Genomic DNA, 15,913 nt, shown 5'->3' with positions numbered 1-15,913 from the left:
TAGTTTTCCCTTTTCTATCTCTAGGGGTAATTAGTCCTCCGACTGTGTCGAGATGTCTAGGGAGTGATAGGTACATTCCACGGCTACTTCTAGTTGCGGTGTTAAGTTCAGGGTCTGCGGTCAGTACAGGTACCACCTTCTCCAGAGTACGTTTCATGCTGCTCTTAGGCCACCAGATCATAACAGGTAAGAAAATGGCGGGCACATGCGTAGTGCACCCGCCATGATCTGCCGGCCGGCAGCTAGAGGAGTTGGGGCTAAATTTAGGGTTAGGGTTAGGGCTAGGGTTAGGGTTAGGGCTAGGGTTAAGGCTAGGGTTAGGGCTAGAGTTAGGGTTGGGGCTAAATTTAGGATTAGGGCTGGGGTTAAATTTAGGGTTAGGGCTAGGGTTGGGGCTAAAGTTAGGGCTAGAGTTAGAGTTGGGGCTAAATTTAGGGTTAGGGCTAAAGTTAGGGTTGGGGCTAAAGTTAGGACTAAGGTTGTGGCTAAAGTTAGGGTTAGAGTTGGGGTTAGGGTTTGGATTAGGGTTGGCATTAGGGTTACGTTTGGGATTAGGGTTAGGTTTGGGATTAGGGTTAAGGTTAGTGTTGGGATTAGGGGTGTATTGGGATTAGGGTTAGGTTTGAGGTTAGGGTTGAGATTAGCATTAGGGGTGTGTTGGATTTAGGGTTCTGATTAGGGTTATGGTTGTTTTGGGGTTAGGATTGCAATTATCCTTAGGGTTGTGATTAGGATTATGGATCGAGTTGGCATTAGGGTTAGGCCTCTTTCACACTTCAGTCTTTTGGCGTCAGTCTGAAACCGCCATTTTTGTCAAATAGCGGATCCGCCATTTTTTTGGGCGGATCCGCTATTTTCCCATAGACATGCATTAGCGACAGATTGTGGCGGATGGTCGTCCGTTCCATCCGCCATGCGACGGATCCGTCGAGATTTGGCGGACGTCATCTAGACATTGACGGCCATTGTAACGTTTTTTGTCTGCGCCGAAATGGCGGTTCGCGACGAATCCGTCGCGTCCGTCATTCCATAGAATGGCCACCTATGGGCGACGGATCCGTCGTTACCGTCATTTCGGCGGATCCGTCGCCCCAATCCGCTTTTTCAATTGCGCATGCTCCAAAAAGTAGATACTTTTCCCAGACAACCCCCAAGTAACGGATCCGTCAAAAAAAAGGATCCGTTAGAACCGTTTTCTCAACAATTGTGACAGATCCGTCGATCCATCACTATGTCGGAGCTGACTGACGCCAAACAACTGAAGTGTGAAAGAAGCCTTAGGGGTGTGTTGGGGTTAGGGTTGGAGTTAGATTTGGGGGGTTTCCACTGTTTAGGTACATCAGGGGGTCTCTAAACGCCACAGCCAATTTTGCGCTCAAAAAGTCAAATGGTGCTCCCTCCCTTCCGAGCTCTGCCGTGCACCCAAACAGTGGTTTACCCCCACATATGGGGCATCAGCGTACTCGGGATAAATTGGACAACAACTTTTGGGGTCCAATTTCTCCTGTTACACTTGTGAAAATAAAAACTTGGGGGCTAAAAAATCTTTTTTGTGGAAAAAAAAAAATTATTTTCACAACTCTGCATTATAAACGTCTGTGAAGCACTTGGGCATTCAAAGTTCTCACCACACATCTAGATAAGTTCCTTGGGGGCTCTAGTTTCCAAAATGGGGTCACTTGTGGGGGGTTTCTACTGTTTAGGTACATCAGCGTCTCTGCAAACACAACATAATGCCCGCAGACCATTCTATCAAAGTCTGCATTCCAAAACGGCGCTCCTTCCCTTCCGAGCTCTGCCATGCGCTCAAACAGTGGTCCCCCCCACACATTGGGTATCAGCGTACTCAGGACAAATTGGAAAACAACTGTTGTGGTCCAATTTCTCTTGTACCCTTGTGAAAATAAAAACTTGGGGGCTAAAAATCTTTTTTGTGGAAAAAAAAAATATTTTTTATTTTCACAACTCTGCATTATAAACTTCTGTGAAGCAGTTGGGCATTCAAAGTTCTCACCACACATCTAGATAAGTTCCTTGGGGGGTCTAGTTTCCAAAATGGGGTCACTTGTGGGGGGTTTCTACTGTTTAGGTACATCAGGGGCTCTGCAAATGCAACATAATGCCCGCAGACCATTCTATCAAAGTCTGCATTCCAAAACGGCGCTCCTTCCATTCCGAGCTCTGCCATGCACCCAAACAGTGGTTTACCCCAACATATGGGGTATCAGCCTACTCAGCATAAATTGCACAATAAATTTTGGGGTCAAATTTATCCTGTTACCCTTGAGAAAATAAAAAATTGCAGGCTAAAAAATCATTTTTGAGGAAAAAAAAAAGGATTTTTTATTTTCACGGCTCTACTTTATAAATTTCTGTGAAGCACTTGGGGGTTTAAAGTGCTCACCACACATCTAGATAAGTTGCTTAAGGGGTCTAGTTTTCAAAATGGGGTCAATTGTGGGGGGTTTCTACTGTTTAGGCACATCAGGAGCTCTCCAAACACGACATGGTGTCCGATCTCATTTCCAGCCAATTCTACATTGAAACAGTAAAACGGCACTCCTTCTCTTCCAAGCTCTGTGGTGCGCCCAAACAGTGGTTTACCCCCACATATGGGGTATCGACGTACTCAGGAGAAATTGCAGAACAACTTTTGTGGTCTAATTTCTCCTGTTATCCTTGTGAAAATAAGAATTTGTGGGCGAAAATATCATTTTTGTGTAAACAAATGCGATTTTTTATTTTCACGGCTCTACTTTATAAACTTCATCAGGGGGTCTCTAAACGCCACAGCCAATTTTGCGCTCAAAAAGTCAAACGGCGCTCCTTCTCTTCCAAGCTCTGCGGTGCGCCCAAACAGTAGTTTACCCCCACATATGGGGTATCGGCGTATTCAGGAGAAATTGCACAACAACATTTATGGTTAAATTTCTGTTTTTACACTTGTGAAAATAAAAAAAAATGGTTCTGAATTAAAATGTTTGCAAAAATTGTTTCAGTTCCTGTGAAGCACGTAAAGGGTTAATAAACTTCTTGAATGTGGTTTTGAGCACCTTGAGGGGTGCAGTTTTTAGAATGGTGTCACACTTGGTTATTTTCTATCATATAGACCCCTCAAAATGACTTCAAATGTGATGTGGTCCCTAAAAGAAAATGGTGTTGTAAAAATGAGAAATTGCTGGTCAACTTCTATGAAGCACTTGGGCGTTCAAAATGCTCAACACATATGTAGATAAGTTCCTTGGGAGGTCTTTTTGCCAAAGTTGGTTCACTTGTGGGGGGTTTCTACTGTTTAGGTACTGTAAGAGTCATGTAGGCCTGGTAGTCGGGGGCAGGTATATCTCGCCCAGGTATTTGTCCTATGTGAATTAGGCCGCTCAGTATCTTCAGGATACCGAGGGGTTAATAACTGTAGGAATAAAGGCTGACCAGCTGGAGGTTTCAGGTGTCAGCCTGGGGCACACAGAACGCCTGTCTGTGTGAGACAATGTGAGTAAGAGCTGTGCTCATGATCTGTGTTATGTTTGCTGGGTGGGAGTAGCCCCCCCAGTTGTTAGATAGGAACGTATCTGTATAGTTAGCGCCGGACAGGCAAGGATTTCTTTTTATGATTTGTTTTCTGTATTTGCTTCCACTTTAATAAATCTGACCCGAGGTCAGTCTACTTGGAAACCTGCTGTCGCCTCAGAGTTTAATGCACAAACCACGTGACCTTTGACCCCAGCAAAGGCGATCCCGGAGTGTTTTGTTACATTGTGGTGGAGAACGCGGGCATTCCGTGGCACAGGCGACAGTATGGAAGACGTGGTGAAAGCCCTAGTACAGTCCACTGCCATACAGCAGCAGGCCACTGCCGCACAGCAGGAAGCTAACCGCTTGATGGCCGCACAGCTGAAGGAGTTGGTAGACGTGATGACTGCAGACCGCCAGCTTCTCCAACAGGTGGCGCAGCGCTTGGTGAGCATGCCTGAGGCTAACCCGGAAGCAGAGTCCAGGAGAATCCATGTGAGTCGGTACTGGCAAAAGCTGACTGCAGAAGATGACGTCGAGGCGTACCTGACAACGTTTGAGCGGACAGCGTTGAGAGAGAAGTGGCCGAAGGAACGATGGGCCGATCTAATTGCTCCGTTTCTCTCCGGTGAGGCCCAAAAAGCTTACCATGACTTAGACCCGGAAGTCGCTCAGGACTTTGAGAGGCTGAAAGCTGAGGTCCTGGCCCGGCTGGGTGTGACGACGGCTGTCCGTGCACAGAGGGTACATCAGTGGGCCTATCAGCCTGATAAACCGCCGCGATCGCAGATGTTTGACCTGATCTACTTGATAAAGAAATGGCTGCAACCCGAGGTACTGACAACTCCAGAGATAATCCAGCGGATCGTTCTGGACAAGTACCTGAGAGTATTACCACCGGTGCTGAAAAAGTGGGTGAGCCAAGGAAATCCCGCGACAGCGGATCAACTTGTGGAATTGGTGGAGCGTTATTCCGTGGCGGAAGGACTTCCTGACGATACCTCCACCACCCGGTCTGTGCCTCCTCCTCGTGGAACCGGTAAGACTGTTCCAGGGACTGCGGGTGAAGGAAAATTACCTAAAACTGTGGGGGAGGTACCCGGGACTGCTCGCGCTCCGAGACCGAGAGTGTCGGACTATGGTCTCAATAGGGGGCCTGTTAGGTGTTTCCGCTGCCATGAGAAGGGCCATGTTTCTGCGAACTGTCCTGTTACCGCTGAACCTATGCAATGCGATGTTACAGACTCTAAAAAACGCATTTCTTTGGTTACACGGCTAGTGAGTGTGAATGCGGTTCAAAATGATGCAGCGAAACATCTGTGTGAATTATCTGTTGATGGGAAAAGTGTTGTGGCGTTACTAGACTCTGGAAGTGTGGTGACTCTGGTGAAAGCTAGTCTGGTGGCACTTCCGTCTGGTTCGTCTGACAAATTCTCTGTAACGTGTGTGCATGGTGACACCTGCTCGTACCTAACAGCGGTCATACTGATTTCCACTCCCTATGGGTCTGTGCAATACAAAGTGGGACTCGTTCCCGCACTGTTACATGATATAATCCTGGGCAGGGATTTTCCTCATTTCTGGCAGTTGTGGGAGAATCAGTTGCTCCTTCACGGTAGCTGTAACCGTGAATCTTCCCCCATGCCATCTGGAGGTCCCGAGTTCCTAGACGAGACCCCACAGGAAGATGTTGCTGGGGAGGTTATTGAATCTAACCTTCAGTTCCCCTTCTCAGTTATGGCGGGGGAAACTGAGGAAACTGAGGAAACTCAGCGAGAGGCGGAGGCAGACAGTCATCCAGCACCCTGCCTACCCGATATGGGAGTTCAGTTGGATGACTTCCACAGCGAACAAATGAAAGATCCTACCCTGACTCAGGCTAGGAAAAATGTAAAAGTGATAGATAGCGTACCCGTGGAACCTGACACTAGGCTAGCGTACCCGTACATGGTTCTTGAGAATGATTTACCCTACCAGGTAGAGAAAAAAGGGGAAGACACTGTGCAACAGTTAGTGGTACCCAAACCTTATCGGCGGAAGGTACTGGACCTGGCCCACGGACATATAATGGGGGGACACCTGGGGGTACAAAAAACCATAGAAAGGATATTGCATTGTTTTGTGTGGCCCGGAATACACAATGATGTGCGTAACTATTGTGAGTCCTGTCCAGAGTGCCAAATCTCGGCACCTAAACCTCGGTTCCGTAGCCCTTTGGTACCCCTCCCTGTTATTGGGGTCCCGTTTGAGAGAATTGGGATGGATTTGGTTGGGCCCCTTCCCCGGTCCGCACATGGGCATCAACATATCCTCGTCATCATGAACTATGCCACTCGTTATCCCGAAGCCATCCCTTTGCGTAACACTGCTACCAAAACGATCGCCAAAGAGTTGGTACACGTGTTTAGTCGGGTGGGAATTCCAAAACAGATACTCACCGACCAGGGGACTCCCTTTATGTCAAGGGTGATGAAGGAGCTCTGCAGGCTCTTACAAATAGACCAGTTGCGTACGTCTGTCTATCACCCTCAAACAGATGGCCTGGTTGAGCGGTTCAATAAAACCTTAAAACAGATGCTCCGGAAGGCGATAGACAAAGATGGGAAGAACTGGGATTGCTTGTTACCCTATTTGCTGTTTGCCATTAGGGAAGTTCCCCAGTCTTCCACAGGATTCTCGCCTTTCGAGCTATTATATGCCCGTCGTCCCCGTGGACTGTTGGACGTCGCAAAAGAAACCTGGGAAGGTCAAGTCACTCCCTTTAAAACGGTAATAGACCATGTAACGCAAATGCAGGACCGGATTGCTGCTGTCATGCCCCTTGTTAGGGAACATATGTTACAGGCCCAGGGAGCCCAGAGGCAAAGTTATGATAGAGGCGCCAAGGTCCGTACGTTTGCACCCGGGGATAGGGTGTTGGTCCTAATCCCTACGGTGGATAGTAAATTTCTGGCAAAATGGCAGGGCCCCTTTGAGGTCATGGAACGAGTTGGAGAAGTGAACTATAAAGTGCACCAGCCTGGTAAGAGAAAACCAGAGCAGATTTATCATGTGAATCTGATAAAACCCTGGAAAGACCGCGCTGCCCTAACAGTGGATCTGCCCCGTCCGGTTTGCTCACCTACCATACTGGAGGTGCAGATTGCCGAGACTCTGTCTGAACGACAAAAATCTGAGGTTAAGCAGTTTTTGTTACAGAACCAACAGTTTTTCTCGGAAAAACCTGGCAAGACTAGGCTAGTGAAACATGAGATTGTCACAGAGCCTGGTGTCACAGTTCATGTGAAGCCATACCGGATTCTGGAAGCACGCCGTGAAGCCGTCTCCCGGGAGGTGAAGGCCATGTTGGACTTAGGAGTCATTGAAGAGTCGCACAGCGCCTGGTCCAGTCCAATCGTGTTGATACCTAAGCCGGATGGCTCTATACGGTTTTGCAATGACTTTCGGAAACTGAATGCGGTTTCTAAATTTGATGCCTACCCTATGCCCCGGGTCGATGAGTTGATCGATCGGCTGGGTAAAGCCCGATATATTACGACCCTGGATCTAACAAAGGGGTACTGGCAGATCCCTCTGGCCGAGGCGGCCAGAGAGAAGACGGCATTTGCTACACCGGAAGGGCTGTTCCAGTATATCTACATGCCGTTTGGACTTCACGGAGCACCAGCAACGTTCCAGAGATTGATGGATCGAGTCTTGAGGCCCCACAGGCAGTACGCCTCTGCCTACCTAGACGACATCATAATTTACAGCGTGGACTGGGAAACTCACCTCCGGAAGGTACAGGCGGTGATTGATGACCTGAGAGATGCAGGCTTAACGGCGAATCCCAAGAAATGTCACATCGGCCTTGAAGAAGCCCGATACTTGGGCTATGTGATTGGCAGAGGAGTGGTTAAACCCCAGATCGACAAAATACAGGCAATTCAGGGCTGGCCGCAACCAGTGAACAAGAAACAAGTTCAAGCTTTCCTGGGCATTGCCGGCTATTATCGCCGGTTCATACCCAACTTTGCGGCCATGGCTACCCCCTTGACGGATCTTACCAAAGGGAGGGATTCCGTCATGGTAAAATGGACCTCAGCGGCTGAAGAGGCCTTCCACAGCCTGAAACGGGCTTTGTGCTCTCAGCCCGTACTAGTGACTCCTGATTTCAGCAGCGAGTTTGTGGTGCAAACGGATGCTTCTGATACTGGTGTTGGAGCTGTACTTTCCCAGGTCAGGGACGGAGTCGAACACCCGGTCCTCTACCTCAGTCGGAAACTGAATGTGCATGAGCAGAGGTATGCCGTGGTTGAAAAAGAGTGCCTAGCCATCAAATGGGCTCTCGACTCCCTCAAATATTACCTGGCAGGTAGGAAGTTTAGGCTGGTCACGGACCATGCCCCTCTCAAATGGATGCACCTCCACAAGGACCATAATAGTCGGGTAACCCGGTGGTTCCTTGCCCTGCAGGCTTACTCGTTCACGGTGGAGCACCGCCCCGGGGTACAGATGGGGAATGCTGATGCCCTGTCCCGAGTGCACTGTTTCAGGAGTGTCTTTGCTCGACCGGAGTGGTCTGAGCAGGGGGGGAGGATATGTAAGAGTCATGTAGGCCTGGTAGTCGGGGGCAGGTATATCTCGCCCAGGTATTTGTCCTATGTGAATTAGGCCGCTCAGTATCTTCAGGATACCGAGGGGTTAATAACTGCAGGAATAAAGGCTGACCAGCTGGAGGTTTCAGGTGTCAGCCTGGGGCACACAGAACGCCTGTCTGTGTGAGACAATGTGAGTAAGAGCTGTGCTCATGATCTGTGTTATGTTTGCTGGGTGGGAGTAGCCCCCCCAGTTGTTAGATAGGAACGTATCTGTATAGTTAGCGCCGGACAGGCAAGGATTTCTTTTTATGATTTGTTTTCTGTATTTGCTTCCACTTTAATAAATCTGACCCGAGGTCAGTCTACTTGGAAACCTGCTGTCGCCTCAGAGTTTAATGCACAAACCACGTGACCTTTGACCCCAGCAAAGGCGATCCCGGAGTGTTTTGTTACAGTACATCAGGGGCTCTGCAAATGCAACATGACGCCCGCAGACCATTCCATCAAAGTCTGCATTTTAAAACATCACTACTTCCCTTCCGATCCTGATGTGTGCCCAAACAGTGGTCCCCCCCACATATGGGGTATCAGCGTACTCATAAATTGCACAATACATTTTGGGGTCCAATTTCTCCTGTTACCTTTGTGAAAGTAAAAATCTGGGGGTGAAAAGATCATTTTTGTGGAAAAAAAAGCTTTTTTATTTTCACGGCTCTGCGTTATAAAATTCTGTGAAGCACTTGGGGGTTCAAAGTGCTCAGCATACATCTAGATAAGTTCCTTGGGGGGGTCTAGTTTCCAAACTGGGGTCACTTGTGGGGGTTTCTACTGTTTAGGTACATCAGGAGCTCTGCAAATGCAACATGACGCCCCCAGGACCATTCCATCAAAGTCTGCATTTTAAAACATCACTACTTCCCTTCCGAACCCCGATGTGTGCACAAACAGTGGTCCCCCCCACATATGGGGTATCAGCGTACTCAGAACAAACTGGACAACACATTTTTGGGTCCAATTTCTTCTGTTACCCTGGAGAAAATAAAAAATTGGGAGCTAAAACAATCATTGAGGAAAAAAAAGGATTTTTTATTTTCTCGACTCAACGTTATAAATTTCTGTGAAGCACTTGAGGGTTCAAAGTGCTCACCACACATCTAGATAAGTTCTTTAATGGGTTTAGCTTCCAAAATGAGGTCCCTTGTGGGGGGTTTCCACTGTTTAGGCACATCAGGGGCTCTCCAAACGCGACACGGCGTCCGATCTCAATTCCAGCTAATTCTACATTGAAAAAGTCAAACGGTGCACCTTCTTTTCCAAGCCCTGCCGTGCGCCCAAACAGTGGTTTACCCCCACATATGGGGTATCGGTGTATTCAGGATAAATTGCACAACAAATTTTGTGGTTCATTTTCTCTTTTTACACTTGTAAAAATAATAAAAATTGGTTCTGAAGTAAAATGTTTGCAAAAAAAGTTAAATGTTAATTTTTTCCTTCCACATTGTTTCAGCTGCTGTGAAGCACGTCAAGGGTTAATAAACTTCTTGAATGTGGTTTTGAGCACCTTGAGGAGTGTAGTTTTTAGAATGGTGTCAAGTTTGGTTATTTTCTGTCATGTACACCCCTCAAAGTGAGTTTAAATGTGAGATGGTCCCTAAAAAAAATGGTTTTGTAAATTTTGTTGTAAAAATGAGAAATCGCTGGTCAACTTTTAACCCTTATAACTCCCTAACAAAAAAAAATTTGTTTCCAAAATTGTGCTGATGTAAAGTAGACATGGGCGAAATGTTATTTATTAATTATTTTTTGTGACATATCTCTCTAATTTAAGGGCATAAAAATACAAAGTTTGAAAATTGCAAAATTTTAATTTTTTTTGCCATATTTCTGTTTTTTTCATAAATAATCGCAAGTAATATCGAAGAAATGTTACCACTAACATGAAGTACAATATGTCACGAAAAAACAGTCTCAGAATCAGCAGGATCCGTTGAAGCGTTCCAGAGTTATAACCTCATAAAGTGACAGTGGTCAGAATTGTAAAAATTGGCCTGGTCATTAAGTACCAAATTGGCTCTGTCACTAAGGGGTTAAAGACGAAAACAGGCAGTGTTGACACAACAGCATAGAGGGAAACAGAGACCGATCGCTTACTACTCAGCACAGTTAGACCCAGTGATTAGAGGGTCTCCTACGTGTGTCCATGCTGTAAGAGCTGCTGTATTACTGCTAGTCATGTGAGATCACACTGACTTTTCCTTTGACAATTTACACCCCACATGACATTAATGCCATACTCATACAAGTTCAACCAAAAACCCTGTCTATGTCTAGCCAGCTCAGACTCGAATGTACTCTAATACTAGTCCCTGAATACGTCACCCTCACAAGATATAATGTTCTGAATCCAGCCATTCATCTGCCTGTGGATTCAGAAAAGGAGGAATTGGTGACAGCATTGGCAGGTGAAAAAAAAAAAGAGTGCTCTGGTACTTTACATGGCGTACGAACATGACTGCATAGGAACTGATGAGTCAGGAGACAGTGGGTTTTACATATGTTCATGGAAAAAAACCTGTTCCTAATGCATATTCTGAGGTTTTTATTTTTGTAGATGGCTCCAGATACCACCAGGATGGGCGATTCTACACTGGATATGCAGTAGTATCCTCACATCAGGTAATCCAAGCTGAACCAATCCCTTCTCACATGTCGGTGCAGGAGGCAGAGTTGAAGGCACTCACTGAGGCGTGTAGAGCTGCTGCAGGTAAAGTCGCTAATATTTACCCAGATTTGAATTATGCATGGGGACTATCCCATGATTATGGCCCTATCTGGAGAAGCAGAGCGTTTCTTACATCAGCCGGTAAGCCCATTAAAAATACAGCGCTGGTGAAACAATTAATGGAGGCATTGATGTTACCAGTCCAGGTTGGCATCGTCAAGGTGAAAGCACACACGAACGGTGACTCCATGGAGGTAGAGGGCAACAGAAGGGCGGACGAGGCTGCTAAAGTAACAGCAAGGCAGCCTAGGGAGCAGTGGACGGTGGCGGGGAGTCAGCGTATTCCAGCTACACTGAGCCTAGATGTCCTGAAATCCCTCCAGCTGCCCAAACAGAGAAGGAACACGGGGGAGAATGGGAGCTGAGCTGAACTCAGAAGGAGTATGGGAGAATAAGGATAAATTGTATATACCAAGGTCCCTGTTCCTAATTATGGCGCAAGCAACAAATGGCCCCACTCACACCTCAAAATGTCACATGTGTCCATGGTAGATGCCTTTTGGATCGCTCCTGGTTTCAGTTACGCAGCCGCAAAACTCGTACAGTCATGCCTCATCTGTGCACAGCACAACCCAGTTAAAACAGTAAAAATCCCTAAGAAAGCGACACTCAGGCCTCTCTACCCGTTTCAGAGACTACAGACTGACTACATACAGCTACCCAAGGTAGGAGTGTATGAAAAATGTCCTAGTATGTGTAGATCTCTTCTCTGGTTGGCGGGAAGCCTATCCGGTAAAATGTGCAACTGCTAAAACGACTGCAGACAAACTGATGAAAGGACTGATATGCAGGTATGTTGTCCCAGAAACCACAGAAAGCGATAGGGGTACACACTTCGCGGGAGAAATAATGAGGGAAGTCATGCAGGCCCTGAGAGTACAGCAAGCATTTCATACACCATATAGACCACAAAGTAGTGGGAAAGTGAAGAGACTAAATAGGACACTTAAACTGAAAATTCAAAGGCCATGGCAGACACATGAAAGAGCGGGGTAGAGTGCTTGCCTCTTGCACTCTTTTCAGTCAGACACACTCCAAATAGAAAGACAGGCTTGTCTCCTTTTGAAGTCTTGTTTGGCAGTTTGCCAAAGACTGGTCTGTACTTCCCACAGGTGCTACAAATGCAACACGGTGCTATGACAGCCAAGCCCATGTCCAGGCCTTGCAGAAAAGACTTAATGTGGTGCATAAACATGTATTCTCATCCATTCCAGATCCTAATGCCAGTGCAGACGTACATCAGCTGAATCCAGGTGATTGGGTGGTCATACACAGACACGTGAGAAGGAGCCTAGATCCACGGTTTGACGGCCCGGGTTAAAGTCCAGCTGACCACATTCACCTCAGTGAAACTTGAGGGAAAGCCCACCTGGATCTATGCCAGTCACTGCAAAAAGATCTTTTCAACAGCAGAATGACTATTCTCCTAATCACCTTGCTGGCAGTGGAAGGATTTTTGCACCCTACAGAGACACTGGATAAACTTTTAAATGTTGACAGGGACAACAAACTTATTCAACATCTTGCTTTTCTTATAAAAGACGCTGAAGGACAAAAACTGTTGGACTGTTGGATCTGTATACACAGCCCAGTATCTGCAAGGACTATGCTGTACTTAGCCTTACCCCTGGAGCCAAGGAAGCTATTAACACCACACTGCATACCGAATGAGACTTGGACTCGGATTTTCTAGGTTCCTTAAGGCTATTAGACTAATACAATATAGAGACTCCTTTTTAAATCCAGCCAATTGGCTTAGCGGCCTAGCGGGATGGATTATTTTTGGTATTTTACAGACTTGCATGCAATTTTAATTGTTTTATTTTGTTTATTGCTTTATGTAGCTGAAAAAGCGCTATTATATGCATTACATAAGTTATTGAAGAGTGTATGTTTAAGGAAGGAATCTAAGGCTGTGTCATCCATGGTGTATAATAGACCCCGGATAACCACTGCTGAGTAGGGAAGTGAGTGTCCACACTGAGGGTGGATGGGCAAAGCAGGTAGAAAGCCCCCTTATGGGTACTAGACCCATGAGACAGTAGCTCTTTTGTGGACATCAGCTGACCCTGTGGCAGAGGTTATACCATTTACAAAAGGGGGAAATTGATATAGAAGGGTTATTTGTTTGCCTTTAAGTGCCTTTAATTGCTAGAATTTCTAGAATCTGTTGATGCAGTAGTCTGATGGCCTCCTCTTTAAGGAGACTATACTTCTTATGTATGTTTTCAATAGTCAGCCACAACATGTTCTGGGTGCATGGTAAATAAAGTATGGCCCTGGGTAATGGTGGGGGCTACATGAGTTACATGAGTTACATTTGTTGTAAATGGTATAAAATACTGCCTCTTGCTGCATTACATCAGATAAAAGTGAATTTGCTCACAGAACGTGTGCATTCTTTTGTCTCCAAGCGCTTGTAAATGACGGACGTAACCTCCTGATTTGGCCTCACTGGTGATCTGGCATGTCTGACATTGGGTCAGAACGCAAACAGCTACAACACAATAGTGGCAAAAAAAACCTCACAATGTGGCTGCAATATGTGAAGGCAGTCTCTGGACGAATGTACTGTGATGCAGTGACCCCTGTGGCAGCTAGGGGGGCGCTGTGTGTGCTCCCTGGGATATGCATGGAGGCATATCTGTGGTTATAATGGTGGTGAACCAGCGACTGGAAGAATTGTAAGTGGCCGATATGTGTCGCAGAGGGAGTCTGCGCGGTAAGTCTGAAGTAATGTTGTTGTTCTGGGACCTGTAGTCCTACAAGTAAATTGTGTTAGTTATGAGAGATGGGCGGGTTGAACTAGCCACACACACATTCCCACCTGTGGGACTGGTTACAGCTTCATAATGTGACCAGGGTGTGGGTCACATGGTCTCTGAGTGTGGACCTGAATGGTCTATGCTGGAAGGTTCTGGAGAGCCTATGTGTTGGGAGTGTCATCTCCCTGAAGAGAATGTGGTGAGGCTTTGGACCTGGTGGCCTGGGGTGTTGGACAAACGTCATGAATAGCACCCGGACAGGTCACATGCCTGTGTGTTGGACGGTCCCCGGTAGGGACGAACGTCCTGAATAGCGCACTGAGTAGCCTGTGTTCGAAGTCCTGGGAGTAGGCTTCCTGAAGAGCACAACCTGTGTTGGATGTCCTGGGAGTAGGAGTCCTGAAAAGCACATGCCAGTGTGTTGGACGGTCCCAGGTGGAATGGACATCCTGAATAAAGCACAGTGAGACTGTGGTCCTGGACAGTCTGTGTTGGAAGCTCCTGTGAGTGGAGTCTTCCTGGAGCACCTGAGAGACTGTGGACCTGGATGGTCTGTGTTGGGGAAGCTACCGACCTTCGGTTTCCCTTGACTAACTGATGTGTGCCTGCCAGGCAAGTTGATAAATCCCATAAGGCAGCTTCCCTGAGAGAGAGAGAGGACTGACAGGAGGTCAGCATGTGGAGCAGGAGCTCCAGAAAGGTAACACCCGGGAAGGGGGGCTATCATAACAGCAGAGATGTATCTGCCAGTGGAACAGACTGTTGGTGCTTGTTGTGTTGTGGATAGGGATGAGCTGTGTGGTCTCCCATGGTAACTGGATGAAGTGAGGTCCAGCGTGTTTAGAGATGGCGAACCAATGTCGTGTACGCTATATGACATGGACATTGACACGGCGTATGGACACCTCTGGGAACTAGTCAAGGAAGGCTGGCGGGTGTAGTGTCTGAACTGTGAGTTAAAGCCATATATGAAAAATCTGAGTCAAAGCTGCAACTTAATGTCACCGGTTGGTGCCTGTTGTGTTCTATGGAGTTTATAACGAACTGTTCATAACCCGGTTTATGATGCTATAATAAACCGCATGGACTGTATTTGTGTTAAAAAATGTGCCTGTGTGACTGAATCCCGTTGCTAAGTGAGTGTCCCCCTACACATGCAGTAAGAACAATCTTACAATACTTATTGAATATTAACGCCGGGATTATCTCATGCTTTTTTTGAGTGGAAAATCGGCAGCATAATAAAGCAACAGCAAAGTAAAGGAGATTAAACACATTTTTCATCTACAAACTACAGATATTTTCCCTACATAAATTCACATGAGATACAGGTTTTTTTATGGCAATTCATTTTATGGAAGTCTGCTGTAATTTTACAACAAAATCTGCTGCAAAATCCGTATATAACACATGTGCATTTGTTGGGCAAATTTGACTTGTGTGCAGGGACCCTAAATGGCTGATAGATCTTTGTTTAGCCTCATCAGCTCACAGAGCATTGCCTACATACAGCTGTATAGACTTTGAAGCTGAGCAGTAAGGTTTGTTTCCTATGAATGTGTGTTCTCATTCACTGACAGCAAACAATTGTCTTGAAAATGGTAATTAACTGGAAAACAAAAAATAATAGAAAGTTGTAGAACTTTACATACATAGTATAAAAAAGGGTTTTTTTTATGCAATATCAGCAAACACCTTTTATAGAAACACTGCAGCAGCATCCTCAGCAATTGCACCAGTCATGCTAGCGGCATCTTCTACTGTCAATATTAATGGAGTTGTGAAAGTTTTTCCTATAAACATCTGAAAACTTGTTCATGAGTCGTGTTGCAGTTCTGCCCCATTTATTATGGAGTTACTGATGTAGATTATACTATGTCATCTAGCTTAATTCCAAACTCCTAACTTACAGAAGAAGCTCTCTTCTGCATTGTACATACCTGACCATCATCAGACGATTCTTGTTCTAGATGCACACTGGAAATCCTATGATAAATTACAGAACAACAACTAATCAGTATAACAATGTATAAGGCTGCACTTTGGTTGCTGAAGGATATTGTCACGGGGGAACTGGATAGACTAAGGTTGGTTACCCGGGTCCCTGCGATATCGCTCAGGCTAGGGAAACCCTGTCTGTCCCTTTCCCAGAAGTTACACTAAAGGTGTGCATGTCTGGGCCGCCAGGCCTGACCCTGACTCCTGTTTCAGCCCTAAGCTGAAACCACCACCCGCCACCCAGTGAAGAGACCACACACACCAATCCCCACAGAAAG

General features: G+C 46.4%; 1 protein-coding gene across 3 annotated transcripts in view; it reads right to left on the bottom strand.

The window, feature by feature from the left end:
* SYTL1 (synaptotagmin like 1) overlaps positions 1-15,913 on the bottom strand; it is a 303,576-nt gene that overhangs the window by 74,317 nt on the left and 213,346 nt on the right. For all 3 annotated transcript variants that reach the window (XM_077295678.1, XM_077295677.1, XM_077295679.1), the window contains exon 5: positions 15,578-15,623. In XM_077295678.1, the coding sequence (XP_077151793.1) occupies positions 15,578-15,623 (46 nt within the window). The remainder of the gene's footprint in view (positions 1-15,577; positions 15,624-15,913) is intronic.

The sequence above is a fragment of the Ranitomeya variabilis genome, chromosome 3 (assembly GCF_051348905.1).
Source record: "Ranitomeya variabilis isolate aRanVar5 chromosome 3, aRanVar5.hap1, whole genome shotgun sequence".
Lineage (NCBI taxonomy): Eukaryota > Metazoa > Chordata > Amphibia > Anura > Dendrobatidae > Ranitomeya > Ranitomeya variabilis.
The sequence above is the reverse complement of the archived record's forward strand: the minus strand, read 5'-3'. Positions and strand labels throughout refer to the sequence as shown.